We start from the raw sequence: 16,269 nt of genomic DNA, 5'->3' as shown, positions 1-16,269 counted from the left end.
AAATGAACAATAATTGATTTTATGCGCGCATCAATTCAATTGTGTGCAATAATTGAATTCATGATATCTACAAATAATTGAACATATCTTCAATTATTCGTAGTTTATGTTAATTTTGCGCTCCATAGATTGTCGATGCTTAGCCAAGTTGGACAATCTAGATACTTTACGTCTTATTCAGCCCCAAAGTAACCAAAGGCACCCTATCCCTTAGAATGCGATAATGTCAACATCAGGCGGCTTGTTCAACTTCCTTACTATGCGGCTTATTGTCTTGTTGCTAGAATCTACTTACTAAAGCACCAATACTGCTCTGTTGACTTCTTTTAAAACCTTTTCGTCACTGACGATTTTGGCAGACTGCTGCTCATCGTGTCAGAAAAATGGCAAGTTGCGTTATCTCTGAAGATGTTAACAGTCGCATAATAGACAAGTAGATACAATCGCATAATAGACAAGTAGATCGATCGATGAATTGTCAAAATATGACGAATTCTTGCAAGTTATTTACATCGGGTTTAAACTTTTACATTATTTTACAAATGCAATTTAAAGAATATTTTTTCTTTGAGCTTGACCTAATTTAGCTCATGTCCACAAAAAGATGAAATTCAACATTCAATTGCTTTAGCTCTTTACTCAATTGAACCTTGTTATTCGATCAGAAATCCAGAAAAGCTTGTCCTGCCATATCCTGTGCTAAAGATTTGTCCAGTGTTAAAATCGTTTCTTGTTCGAATGAATACCTCATCACCTTCGTTCAGGTTTAAGACGAGGTTCCCCGTAACACAGTTGTATTGATCTTGGCCAGTAACTAGGTATATCGCACCGTTTAAGCATTTCACAAATTATATCGTCGTTATAACGATCTAGCTTGCCAATACAACCTATCATACAGTCAAATGCTGTCTGACGTGTGTTATATCAATTGTTAGGCCGTTCTTGGCACACTGATTTTGACTAAGGATTTTTACGTTTACATGATCAAGATATAAGGCTCACTGCGGGTGTGATAGGTCGACAGGGAATGCTTACTCCTCCTAGGCACCTGATCCCACCTCAGGTATATCCAGGGCCCCGTGTTTGTCCAACTCTTAATTTTGTATTCCTTATAGGAGTTATGAGATTGATCACTGTTCGTTATCTTCACCTTTTCATGATGGAGTATGTTTATTTTTTTACTAGACATTCTAAAGGCTGGAAAGAAAACAGGCAACCTTTAATCAGAAAACCTTGGATAAGGCTTACTACAGATTATGTAGGAAAAAAAAATCAAACATCAAGTAGAATTCTCGGTAGAAGAGATCTACTCTATAAATCACCGTTTGTATTTTAGAAACTCTGAACATACCAGTATGCATATCTACTTACTCTTTAGCTTTCTTTCCTGTGAAGCCTTGGATAAACGACATAGGGGTATTTTGTCGATCTACTTCTAGGGGGTTTGTTTTAATGGTGTTATCACGTGACTGGTCAGCTCCAACCTCGATATCACCAAGTGAATAGTTCGACTTCTCCAAATCGTCCTCATCAAAGTTCACCGACCTGACTATAGCTTCAAGTTTAACAATTCTGTCGTTCTGAACCTGAATTATTTCAGTTTGTTTTTCAATGAAAGTTTCTAATACAGATACTCGGTTACGCAGAGACTGAAACTCATTGAGGAGTAATTGAACGGTAGTGTCCGTGTCTGCGCTATCAACACAAAATACAAAGGAGAATCGAATGAAAAGACAGAGAAAAACACTGAATACGTACTGCGACTTCATGTCTGGTGTGTACGAAATGATACTATCAGTGCTCGTACTGGACCTTTATGTCTAAATCTAAAGCTATCTGGAACAGAAATGTGATCCTTGCGTGCAATTCTTATCTGCCTTTTTTTTTTCTTTTTACAAATGTAATCTTCGGTTTTATCAATTCTTATGTTACACCATGCATTATAATTGTTTTTATTAATACAGTATAGGGACCACGAATGATAAAAGGGGCATGAACTCGCAACACCTTTGGCCTGGCAGGACTTCGAAATTGACAGATTGCTCATGAAAGGTGGCCGTGCATTTCCTTTAATTTGCGTGTCTCATAATTTTTTGTGAATTATGAAGATAAATCTGGACTTCGTGCTTTCACATTAAAAATACATTAATGTGCTAATTATGATTTTAGAATTGCAATATGGGGGTAAGTTCTGTACAAACGGCTCTAAATAACATACCGGTAAAAGTTTAAAATGCTGAAAATCACGAGTTACATGTACAGACCTCTACATGAAAACGAGATACAGTCAATTATTATAATTCAGTATAGGTTCAAGGAGTTTAATACCACGCTGCGGCACATTTCGTTACTGATGACGGTTTATATTGTATGAACTGTCCCAACTTACTTTACATCATATGAATTGAGTAAAATGTACTTTCATTTTTGTTAGCAATTTTAAAATGCATGGTGGATGTGACAGTTCGACAGGGGATGCTTACTCTTCTTTTGCACCTGATCCCACCACTGGCACATCCAGGGGTCCGCGTTTCCCTAACTCTATATTTTGTGTTGCTGACAGGAGTTATGAGGTTGATCACTGTTTATTACTGTTGACTGGAAACACTCAAAACGCTGTGGCAAGAGCTCTGAATGTCCGCCAAAGCACAATATCTGTATACACGCCTTAGATAGATGGTACAATTTGAACTGATCAACCAAAGTTTACGACGCCTCGTTAGGATCGTTTCGAGAGGTTACAGCTCTTAAGCAACGGATTTAGAACTGAGACACCAAGGACACATACTCCAAGAATAAACCGAGATATTCTGTTGAGGCGTCTCTGCTCCTTTGAGATCAAGCCGTATAACGTTGGGATGGTGTTGCTACTTAATTGTCATGGAAATGGTGTCAGACTCTAATGGTTGTGACAACACTGTCCAAATTTGTTTCCTGCGGAAATTCGACGTTGTACACTTTTTTCTGGTGTATCAAGATTCATTCTTTACTGCTCAGTCGGGTATCAGCGTGCTTTCAATGTCGCGAAAAACGTTATACTGATAACTGCATGATGGAATGTGATGTTTATTGATGACCGTTGTATGATGTATAATGGGATTTGTTGTGAACGTAAGACTCACTTAGTCATCAGTGAAGGATATTTGACGCCCAGCTGTATATTGACACTGTTCTGCAGCCTGCCATTACGCTAGCAAACCTTTTAAAGTTTTTCAACAATACAATGTCCGGTGTCTGCTGTACGACGTGTAATGAATTCTATTTCCCAAATCAGTGTTGCCACATCACCTTTTCCCTACAGCCCTGATCTCTCTCTAACAGAGCATGTGTGCGACGTATTTCATCAACACTTTTGAACACGCCCAAACTCTATCCCCCTTGTTGTCAGACACATCTGGAAGAGTAACGAACTCTATTATCAGATAATGTGAAGAGTAAAAAATGTTAACGGAAAGGATATTCGTTATTGAAGTAGAAGGATTTCAATGACTATTACTTTTTCAGTTAAAGTGATGAAGGCTAACTCTAAATTCACCGCGTTATCCATTAAAATATATGTGTTTTTCTATGGGTTGTACATGTAAAAAAATAACTCATGTCTTGTGGTCGGTTGCCCACACGGTTGCTTTGTTGAATGTTGCTCTGGTTCTGTATACGGGTGTTCAGGTCTCAAAGTCATAAACTGAGAATAGACTGAAGTCTAAATTTCCAATCTAATTAACTTTCGATATAATTTTCATAAATAAATAAAATTTTCAGCATATATTTGCCTTTCATTTTTTATAAACCTGCAGTTTTTTAAACATTTGTGCTAAATAAATCTTAAGATATAAGTAATATTTTTTTTTTTTTTTTTTACTTAAGTCTGGTTTTAGTTAGAGTTCCTCTGTTCAGTCTTTGGCGATCGAGTCTTCAGGCGGTCTGTTGGATTTCCTGTGGATTCGGGTTGTGCTCTTCTATTAGCTGACTTGTTTTCATATTCTTATAAAGCAGAATTTATTCAAAAGCTACATGAGAAGAAGAAAAAAATATATCTTTATTTGGCCTTTAACTAGACATTTATATTTATTGAATATGTTTTATCTATGACTAATATTCATTGATATTCGATATATTTCGGTAAACACGAAATAAAAGACGCCTTCCATATCTGCTTCATATTTGGATATTTGATTTAAAATTAAGTATTATCTCCCTCATGCATAGCTCTTATCCTTCGACAAATTTGACTCCACTTTTTTGGCACTCTGTTTTTTCCTATAATAGCTCTAGCAAGTTCATTGTTATTTCGGATTTCAAACATTTCGGTTGAGCATCACTGAACAGACATTATTTGTCGAAATGCGCATCTGGTGCATCAAAATTGGTACCGTATAAGTTTTACATTGAATATACATTTTAACGGTACATTAACAACTCAGCTTTATAAGAAATGTGAATGACTTCAGCTTCTCCATCATCAACTTCCCATATTTATGTTACAGTATTCCATTATCACCTGCATGAAAGGTGAAGATAACGAACAGTGATCAATCTCATAACTCATATGGTCTTAATGACTCTTAACTGATTTCATATGTAAGAGCATGTTTTGCGTATGATCAAGTTTTGACATCGAGACAAATACGTTGATGTTAGAGGGGTTTCATCAATCTGGTTTAAAGTAAGAATTTCGCAAATTCATTGTACAGTCGTTATAGTGGTCTTATTTCTAAATACGATCTTTCTTTAAGTTGAATAGTGTCTGACGTATTTAATTCCAATTGTTATGCCGCTTTTTACATACTGAATACTTACCTCTTGTGTGTCCAGGGGTCTGTGTTTCTCTACTCTTAATTTTTTATTCTTTATGCAATTTACAAGACATTAATCACTTTTCATGATCTTCACTTTCTATGATCCACATATCGAAAGCCTGATGAAATATTGACCAAATACTTTCAGTTTCCACGAATCCCTCCAATCCATTATAACGTTGTAGGTTCTTATGCGTTATTTTGGTTTTTGATGTCCAAGAGTTAGGACATCAAGTTTAAAAGAAATAATGTATATTTAGCATCTATCCAATAATAAGATTCCAACTTTACTGTGTAGCAATAAGTCAGCAAATTACATGTACTAACTGCCATATGTGTCACAGAATAAGATGTACCGATACACATCAATATGCAAGAGCTTGTTCTGCGTATAGTCAGTTTTTAAATCGAGGTAAGCTACTGACAAACAAGTTGATGGTACAGGGATTTCAACAGTTTCGATTGAAGTCAGCATTTCGCAAATTCTATGGTCGTTATAACGATCTAGTTCGTCAATACAACCCGCATTGGGTCAAATGCTGTCTGACGTGTTTCATACCGATTGTTAAGCCGTTCTTGGCACACTGATTTTGACTGCGGATAACTCCGTTTACCTGATCAAGATATGGGGCTCACGGCGGGTGTGACCGGTCAACAGGGGATGCTTACTCCTCCTGGGCACCTGATCCCACCTTTGGTGTGTCCAGTGGTCCGTGTTTGCCCAACTATCTATTTTGTATTGCTTATAGGAGTTATGAGATTGATCACTGTTCGTTATCTTCACTTTGCATCAACAGGAAACATTTTCAATCAAATGAAAAAGTGCTATAACGAAGAGGGTTTTGCAAATTCCATAAATGCTACGGCGAATACAAAATTGAGTGAAATGCAAACACGGACCCCCTAGAAACACCATATGTGGAATCAGATGCCTTGGAGGAGTAAGCATCCCGTCTTGACCGGTCACATCCGTCGTGAAAATCAGTATGTAGAGGACAACCTTACATTGGTGTTCACATTTTTGGTTGACACACCCTTGTTCATCATGATTATACACACATTATGTCCTCTAGTAACAAATATTGACCTTTACCTACATGATACAGGTAATGTAAAATATCCAGATACATAGTTTTTATGGTACGTTAGCCTTCTGAAATCTACTGCCTTGTTGAAGAAATGAATTCCAATTCATATACATGTTGTACCATGAATAAAAATTCTGAAACATATACATATGTATTTCAAAATTTATATTGCATTTGACACAATCTCTATAATACAAGTGCTGTAATTATATCTCCCCTCATTCAGGGAGAGACATATTGGTTTTGTACTTTCCATCCGTCTGTCTTCCACAATATCTTGTGATCGCTTCTTCTATATGGCTTATCGGATTGACTTGAAACTTTGTACAATGCTGCATTCCCATTTGTAAATATGCATATTGTTGGGACAGGAGGATCCAATTGTTTTTCTAAAAGTTATAGTTATAGTAGATCTAAGTGGGGTAGAGGATGTAAATACCTTTGCGGATATGTTAAGGCAGGTCATGCTCCAATTATGCACGTAAACTGCAATTTTAAAAAATATCTGTCCTACAGAGAAAGAGGAAGCTGCTAAACCTTAAAAACTATTTTGGTTGTTTACATGAGAACATTTTGTATCATAACAACATTACAAACATGCGCTTCCGTATGACGTCATTTCATGACTGTTATAAATAGAGCACGGACGTACCTTAATAGAAAATGGAAAAGTAGCACACTGCCCCAGGATTTAAATATTGGTCTAACTGGCGATAATGACGATAAAACACCCATAATATATCAGAATTACTGATATAATCCTACCACTTTCAGCAAGAAATAATTATTAAACATTTAAACACGAAACCATGTAGCCCATGTTTTACATTTGCACTGATGCTATGCAGTTTTCTTTAAAAGTTTTCTTAACAGACGATTCTGTCAGTAATTACCGTGTAAATTAGTTTATGACCTTTCACACGATCCCTGTGAGCTTGAAATAAAGGACACCACAGAGTCGTCCACTTCTGCTTCATACTTAGATATTTTATTGAAAGTAAACATTAACGGCAAACTGACAACTCAACAGTATGACAAACGGGATGATTTCAGCTTCTCCATCGTCAACTTCCCACATTTATGTAGCAATATTCCATTATCACCTGCATATGGTGTTTATATATATCAACTGATTCGATATGTAAGAGCTTGTTCTGGGTATAGTCAGTTTTTAAATCGAGGTAAGCTAATGACAAACACGTTGATGGTACAGGGATTTCAACAGTCTCGATTGAAGTCAGCATTTCGCAAATTCTATGGTCGTTATAACGATCTAGTTCGTCAATACAACTTATCATTAGGTCAAATGCTGTCTGACGTGTTTCATACCGATTGTTAAGCCGTTCTTGGCACACTGATTTTGACTGCGGATAACTCCGTTTACCTGATCAGGATATGGGGCTCACGGCGGGTGTGATCGGTCAACAGGAGATGCTTACTCCTCCTAGGCACCTGATCCCACCTTTGGTGTGTCCAGGGGTCCGTGTTTGCCCAACTATCTATTTTGTATTGCTTGTAGGAGTTATGAGATTGATCACTGTTCGTTATCTTCACCTTGCATAAAAAGTCTATAAAAGTATGTGGCGTAGTGTGCTACTTTTTCAGTTTTATTTCAGTGTGTGACAGACGAAAATCGGATCGACATGCTAAGTGGAATGTTTTCTCCGTTAAACAAAGTTGTCAATGAATGACATCAACCTACCTTCATAATATCAATAAAATCTCAGCGTTTCACATGTATATTCCATATATCCTATGTCATATATTTAAAACAATCCACATTTTGTCGATATTTGCATGCCACACATAAACAAATTCCCTGCAAAAATCAACGTCACTCGATGTATAGTCATGACGTCATCAGTTTACTTTCATATTGATCAGACAGAAATTACACGGCAGCAGTAAAACTTTCCGAATTTCTTTGGATCTTAGAATCTACATGGTTTATTTTAAGCATAAATAAAACTTACATAAAATACATAATTGGAATTTAATATATACTGAGTGATATAATTATTTCAATTATGACGTCACATTATTTCGCGGATTTTATCCCAGTAATAAATTTCCATAACCTGCCTTAACGTACCCGCGTTGTGAACACTTCTCCTATATGGCGTATCGGATATATTTGAAACTTTGTACAATGCTTCAGTGCCATTTGTAGCTGTGCATATTGTCGAAGCAGGAAGATCCAATTATTTTTCCAAAAGTTATTGTAGATCTACGAGGGGTGGAGGATGTAAAACAGCTTGTAAACACTTCTCCTCCTATATGGCTTATCAGATAACCTTGAAATTTTGTACATTTCTTCATTGTCATTTGTTCATGTGCATTGTGTTGGAAGAGGAGGATCCAATCATTGTCCTTAAAGTTATAATGGATTTAATGGCGGGAGAGTGTAAAATAGTTTGTAAACACCTCTGTGTTTCTTCTCGGAGTTCATAATGTCTATGTTCCTGCGGAATGACGTTTCCTTTGGAGCACTTATAATTTCGGGAGCTGGGAGACATTTGTTTTTCATAAAAACAATCTCTAGTTTTCTTGGCGTCTTGTTCCTCCCTTTTGTTAAGTTTGAATTAGAAAAAAAATAAACCAAGAATCAAACTAAAAGTATCGATTATCTTTGTATTTCAGTTGATAACTTATTTGATCTTAAATACGCGCGCCCACCACCACTACTAAGATTAGGCAAATGTTGTGTGCGTTTTATCTTATTGTACATGTATATTTTGTCAACTATTTCAACCTTGGTCACAACTTTTGAAATATATGAAGTAGTACTAAAGACTGCACACCGGTATTTGGTAATCTGAAAGGTAAAATAAATTTGACAGATAAGAACTGAATGTGATCAGACTAACCGACAAAGTAGGTCACCAACAGGTCTGCTTATCCTCTGATATATTGTACATCTTAGAATGTAGGAATTTAAACTGAGGTAAAATTCTATGATCCTATAAATCCAATAATGAATACAAAATCGAGAGAAGCGGAACTACGGACCCCGAGAAACATCATGGATGGAATTTGGTGTCTTACGGAGTAAACAACCTCTGTTAATCGGGCGCACCCTCCGTAGGCCCTTTATCAAATTTACATATATGTAGTGTGTAAAAAACGACCTAACAATTCGTATTCAAATTTCTTGTTGAAGGATTTTTCTTCATCATGAAAGTTTAAAATAACGAACAGTGATCAATCTCACCAATCCCATAAGCAATACATGATAGATAGTTGGGCAAACACAGACCCCAACATACATCAGAGGTGGGGTCAGGTGCATGGGAGGGGTAAGCATCCTCAATATCAGAGGGTTAGTTGTAGTGTTGTTACACACGTGACTGGTTAGCTTCATCCTCGATATCACCAAGTAAATAGTTCGACTCCTCTAAATCATCCTCATTAAAGCTCCCCGGCGTGACTATAGTTTCAAGTTAAACAATTCTGTCGTTCTGAATCTGAATTGTTTTAGTTTGTTTTTCAATAAAACTTTCTAATACAAATACTCGGTTACGCAGAGACTGAAACTCTTTGAGGAGAAATTGGACGATAGTGTCCGTATCTGCGTCATCAACGCCAAACACAGAGGAGAATCTCTGAATTTCGGATAAGATCCAGACCATCAGGGTAAACTTGTGCAATAACAACAGCATGAATACAATGGATCCATTCTATGCTGATGTTCAATTTGATGGAGAACGGCTATGCAATTTCAGTTTAGTAACAGAATCTGAAGTTCGCATGATCATCTTATGGCTTCATCAAAATCCTGTGAAATTGATCCAATCCCTACAACACTTCTGAAACCCAATTTAGAATCTGTGCTACCTATTTTTGCAGAAATAGTGAACAAATCTTTGAATGAATGTATATTTCCATCTTCCTTCAAAGAAGCCATTGTACGTCCGTTATTAAAAAAAAGCAGGATTGGAGCCAGAGTTTTTACGGAACTACAGACCTGTCCCATACCTCTCATATCTTTCCAAAATTTTGGAAAGAGTGGTATCAGCTCGCATAGGGCACCATATAGATTCAAACAACCTAAATGACGTGGCCCAGTCTGCATATCGCCCTTGTCACTCAACAGAAACAGCTCTTCTAAGGGTACACCACGATATTGACAGCATTGGATAAAGGTTCTTGTGTTGCCTTGGTGATGCTAGATCTTTCAGCAGCTGTTGATGCTATAGACCATCAAATTCTCATTAAGCGACTGGCGGTATCATTTGGTATTACTGGTGCAGCACTTACATGGATCAAATTTTACCTAACTGGTCGTAGTCAGAAAGTGGTTGTAGGAACTGCAAAGTCTAAGGACTTTCTGCTTCCATATGGAGTACCCCAAGGGTCAGTTCTGGGACCAAGACTTTATGAAATGTTTGCAAATCCGATTGGTTAAATCTGCCGCAGACATCATATCATGTATCATTGCTATGCTGACGATACCCAGGCATACTTAGTTTTTAGACCTAAATATACATGGAATGCTATCTCATCGCGGCTACAGGAATGCTTAGCAGATATAAAATCTTGGATGAACTTCAACCTGCTGAAATTAATCGAAGAAAAAAACTGAATTTATAGTGTTTACTTCGAAACATTCAAACGTTTCACCATCTTTTCAACTGTCTTTTGGAAATACTATTATTTCCAACTCGGACTGTGTTCGAAACCTTGGTCTTTTCTTCGACAGTGTACTGTCTTTTAAAAATCATATTAGTTCCACCTCTCGTTCTTGTTATTATCATCTACGGAATATTGCACGAATTCGTTTTCATCAATGATGACGCCTGCAAGACACTTGCATGTTCTTTTGTGTTATCACGCTTAGACTATGGAAATGCAATATTTACAGGGCTACCCCAAACAGATCTGGGCAGGCTACAGACAATCCAAAACTCAGCAGCTTGACTTGTTGCCCGGGTCAGGAAGCATGGCCATATATCATCGGTGTTTGTGTCCTTGCACTGGCGTCCAGTTGATTCCGGTGCTGAATACAATATTTTACTACACACATACAAGCTACTAAACGGATTGGCACCGGCCTATATCAGCGACCTCATCACTGTGGACAAACCAAAACGATCTCTGCGTTCATGCAATTCACGATTGCTAGAAAAACCCCGCGTTCGTACAAAGACCTATGGAGATCGAAGGTTTGATGTAACAGCTGCCTCACTATGGAAAAGTTTACCGATAAACATCCGTTCGTGTGGCACTGTCAAAAGTTTTAAGACAAACCTCAAAACATATCTTTTTAGGAAATCTTATAACCATATTTTGTAATATATTCTTTTTTAATGTAAAGGCTGGTTTGTCGTATGAACTCGTAATGTTTAAATTGTTTTTATTTTAATTTGGATGTTATATTTTATGCTCTGATTAATCTTATCATGTTTTACATTTTACATTGTTAAAACGCTTAGAGTAATTACAAATTATATAATGCGCTATATAAATGCCGCACATTATTATTATCACTATTATTAGAATCGAATGACAAGACAGAGAAAAACGTAAAACAAATGACATTACTTTATATATTGTTAGTTAGTAAGGATGATATCAGTGCTTGCATGGGACTTTCATGTCTATCTAAAGCTACGAGGAACTGAAATTCGACATGTTGGCCTTACGCACAATTCTTATTTTTTTATGCATACATGATTTAAACTTTTATTCATTTATAAATTTCTATGTTACAATGTGCATTATCATTGTTTGCCCTTTTTCAAAGTATCACTAATGATAAAAGGGGCATGGACTAGAACATGTAAAACTTATACGGTACCAATTTTGATGCACCAGATGCGCATTTCGACAAATAATGTCTCTTCAGTGATGCTCAACCGAAATGTTTGAAACCCGAAATAACTATGAAGTTTTAGAACTAATTATAGCCAAAAACAGCGTGCCAAAAAAGTGGAGCCAAATTCGTCCAAGGATAAGAGCTATGCATCAATTATGTCATGGCCGCCATCATAAATTGAAAGATTCCATAGTAATAGTGATTCTGCATTTCCTTTAATTTTTGTTTCTCGTCAGTTTTTGTGAATCTTGAAAATAAATTTAAGCTCCATACATTACATCTGAAGAACACATCAATCATCCAATTATCAATTCAGAATTGTAACGAAAAATTACGAGGCACATGTACGTACGTCTACATGTAGCTTGCTTGTAATTCAGTATTGCTTTATGGAATTTAATATCATACCGTGGCACATTTTGTTTTGTTAACAATTCAAAATGTGTGAAGTACCCCAACTTACTTAAGATCATGGACACAAACCAATAGTAATAAGTCTCCTGAGTGACTCGACTAACCAATAGTAATAAGTCTCCTGAGTGACTCGACTAACCAATAGTAATAAGTCTCCTGAGTGTCTCGACTAACCAATAGTAATAAGTCTCCTGAGTGTCTCGACTAACCAATAGCAATAAGTCTCCTGAGTGTCTCGACTAACCAATAGCAATAAGTCTCCTGAATGTCTCGACTAACCAATAGCAATAAGTCTCCTGAGTGTCTCGACTAACCAATAGCAATAAGTCTCCTGAATGTCTCGACTAACCAATAGCAATAAGTCTCCTGAATGTCTCGACTAACCAATAGCAATAAGTCTCCTGAATGTCTCGACTAACCAATAGCAATAAGTCTCCTGAATGTCTCGACTAACCAATAGCAATAAGTCTCCTGAATGTCTCGACTAACCAATAGTAATAAGTCTCCTGAGTGACACGTCTGACCAATAGCAGTAAGTCTCCTGAGTGTCTCGACTAACCAATAGCAATAAGTCTCCTGAATGTCTCGACTAACCAATAGTAATAAGTCTCCTGAGTGACACGACTGACCAATAGCAGTAAGTCTCCTGACTAACTGGAGTAACCCAATAAAATACACCAGTCTTCTGTATCTGCTTCATATTTGGGTACATACTAGTATTTTATTGATGTCAACGGCAAACTAACAACACAACTTTATGTCAAACTTTATGTCAAACGAATCGTCCACTTCCCATAGTTTAGTAGCTATACTCTATTGTGTTTAAGTCTGTAAAATGTTTCGTTCGCGGGAGCATGTTTTACATATTTTGTTTTAAATCGAGGCAGATTACTGACAAATAAGATGATGTTATAGGTGTCATAACAGTCTCGATTAAAGTAAGCATTTCCAAAATTATATGGTCGTTATAATGGTGAGAAAGTGAAGATAATCTAACGACCATGAATTTGCAAATACACGTGATCACTGGGTGAAATGCTGTCTGACATGTTTCATACCAATTGTTAGTTACATACTGATTTTGACTACGGACGACTCCGTTTACTTGATCAAAATATATGGTTCACGACGGGTGTGACAGGTGAACAGGGAATGCTTGCTCCTCCAAAGAACCTGATCCCACATATGATGCGTCTGAGAGCCCTTGTTTGTCCTACTCTTTATTTTATATTCTTTATATAATTTCTTAAATTGATCGTTGTTCAAAAGTGTGTACATTGTATATACTGCAGGTTCCTCTACATATCTAACTTCGCAGGAGTAATACATTTACATGTATCAATATTGGATCACTTTTTGTTTTTATTCTACATTAATCACCTTTCTTTGTAAATCCTTACATAGAAATCTTAGCTGATGATGCAACTTTACACATTATAGTAATGTACAAGGTATTAAATTAACACTGTGTTTTGTTTATGTAAAGTTTGAACTTGGTGTTTATGAAATCAAATTATTTTCGATGCAATAAAACAAAATTTATGTAGATGAGAACACATCAAAGAATGTCGAAATTGAATAAATTTCTCCAATATTTACAGATACAGGAACAAGCATTTGTAATGTAAAATCTGAAAAAACTAAATGTTGTTGAATTTCAATCATTTCATTTTCCTGTGAACTCAGTTTGTATATGTTAGAATTATCATGTGGTGAGAATATGGCGACGCCCATGACTGAAGTATATATTCATTCAAGAAGGAAAGTTCTACTGCTCTGTTATTCTACCAAATCAACTGAAGCTTGCTATTCGATAAGAAATCCAGAGAAACTTGTCCTGCCGTATGCATCACTAGCAATCTTTCCAACGTTGCTGGATTCTCTTGTTCTAATGAATACTTCATCTCGTTCGTTCAGGTTTAGGATGAGATTCCCCGTAACACAGTCGCGTTCATCATCACTGGTATGAAGGTATATTGCACCGTGTACCTGATTGTTTACCACTAGTTCTGTAGAATGATAGGATGAGATCCAGAGACCCATGGTCCACGACATGAAGTAGGTTCCAGATTTAGGAACCATAAACACACCCAGATGTGCGTGATATCCACTGCCTTCGTTTGTCTTAGTGATGTCAAAGATTAATGTGTGATGTCCTCCAGGATTTTGTAAATCACTACTCATGTAGGCATAAAATGCTATCGGTTGTACTTCAGCCAGTCGTACTCCTCCTGGATGAACAAATGAAATCAATTACTCATGAGGTTTACATTATTCTAATACTTCATACACCACTAGCTTTTTCAATTACTTAATTAGTTAAAGGTGTTGATGTTACTGGATTTACGATCTATAATTGGATGAAACACCTTTACAACTTGATAAAAAAAAAATCCTGATCTTTCTCTTGATCATTTAATGTGAATAGGCTTAAAATGGGGCCAAGCAATTGTTAAACAAAATTGAAGTCCAACGATAGTCACAGATCATAATTGTATATGAACGTGTAACCATGAAGGATGTCGATGTTGAAAGGTCACATTGATTTAAATTCTATCATTGGAAAATTTATTCTTTTTACTAGACATACTAAAGGCTACTTCGGAGACGGATTAAGACATATCATGGATAAACACCTAACAAAACTCTTACTAAAACAGGATCTTTGCGTTTTAGATCAATGTTTGCTCTTCAGAAACTATGAGCATACTAGTATGCATATATACTTACTTTTTAGCTTTCGTTGCTGTGGAATCCTATGTGGGATAAACGACGTAGGGTAATTTTTTCTATCTAATGCTAAGTGTTTTGTCTTAGTGTTGTTATCACGTGACTGGTTAGCTCCATCTTCAATATCACTAAGTGAATAGTTCGTCTCCTCTAAATCAACCTCATTAATTGTCCCCGACTTGACTATAGATTCAAGTTTACCTATCTTGTCATTCTGAACCTGAATTAATTCCGTTTGTTTTTCAATGAAACTTTCTAATACAGATACTCGGTCACGTAAAGACTGAAACTCTTTGAGGAGAAATTGGACAGTAATGTCCGTGTCTGCGATATGAACGCCAAACGCAGAGGAGAATCGAATGACTAGACAGAGAAAAACGCAGAATACATACCGCGACTTCATGTTTGGTTATCAATGATACTATCAGAACTTGCACGGGACTTTTCTGTCTAAATCTAAAACTATCTTCAACAGAAATGCAACACATGTTGTCTGTATGTGCAATTCTTATCGTTTTATACCAATATAATCTCAGGTCTTATTGATTTCTAATTTTCTGTTACACTGTGCATTATAGTTTGGTTTCTATTTTTTTTTTCAAACTCTTGGTATCATGAATGATAAAAGGGTTATTCGCAACATCAATTTTATGCTGGCCGGCATTAGAATTTGAGATTCCATACGAAAGGTGACCAAGCATTTCCTTTCATTTCTAGTCCTCTTTTTTTTTTTGGAGAATCGTGAAGACATTAAAAAACATCGATATGCCAAATATCAATTTAGAATAGCAACACCGGGGTAGATAATGAACAAATTGCTTCAAGTAACATTCCGGGAAAATTTTAAAACGCCGAAAATTACGAGGCACATGTATAAATCTACATGCATATGTAACCGAGATGCAATGATTAGAATTCAGTATAAGTTCAGGGATATTAAATTCACACTGCGATAGATGTCGTTATTTGTGACCGTTTTTATTGCATGAACGGCTCCAATTTATTTTATATCATATGAAATGAGTAAAAATTACATTAAGTCCTGAAATAAAGAGCTAGGGCCACAAAAGGTCAAAATCTGTCTGTATTTTTATGAAAAATTATCTGAAACTTAACAAACAAATATTGCACTAAATATTGTCAATATACATCGTAGTAAATATATTCATATCAAAATGTTAATTCTGTGACGTCATAACTGTGCCGTAGATGTCATAACACGTGACGTTTGCACATTTTTCTCTAAAAATGATAAATTTTGGAACTTTGATTCAAAATTTCAGTTTGGCCACATTCAACGAACAAATTAAAAATTCTGACATGGGTAAAGAAATTAAAACTGCACAAATAAATGTTGGATTCAATTTGTTCGATGAAAGTGGCCATACGTAAATTTCTTGTTTTAGGTCTTTCACAAACATAATTT

General features: G+C 36.2%; 1 protein-coding gene across 1 annotated transcript; it reads right to left on the bottom strand.

The window, feature by feature from the left end:
• Positions 1–13,313: 13,313 nt before the first annotated feature.
• LOC130049058 (uncharacterized) lies at positions 13,314–15,430 on the bottom strand. Its single transcript, XM_056146094.1, has 2 exons — positions 14,844–15,430; positions 13,314–14,344 (listed from the first exon to the last, which is right to left on the bottom strand). The coding sequence occupies exons 1-2, from the start codon at positions 15,244–15,246 to the stop codon at positions 13,920–13,922; spliced, it is 828 nt and encodes a 275-aa protein (XP_056002069.1). The 5' UTR covers positions 15,247–15,430; the 3' UTR covers positions 13,314–13,919.
• Positions 15,431–16,269: the final 839 nt, after the last annotated feature.

The sequence above is a fragment of the Ostrea edulis genome, chromosome 8 (genome assembly GCF_947568905.1).
Source record: "Ostrea edulis chromosome 8, xbOstEdul1.1, whole genome shotgun sequence".
In the NCBI taxonomy this organism is placed as follows: domain Eukaryota; kingdom Metazoa; phylum Mollusca; class Bivalvia; order Ostreida; family Ostreidae; genus Ostrea; species Ostrea edulis.
Note: the sequence above shows the minus strand (reverse complement) of the source record. Positions and strands in the feature narration are given on the sequence as shown.

Coding starts and splice junctions, on each gene's coding strand:
- LOC130049058 (XM_056146094.1), bottom strand. CDS start 15,246: ATGAAGTCGCGGTATGTATTCTGCGTTTTTCTCTGTCTAGTCATTCGA. Junction 14,345..14,843: donor ACAGCAACGAAAGCTAAAAA/GTAAGTATATAT, acceptor TTGTTCATCCAG/GAGGAGTACGACTGGCTGAA.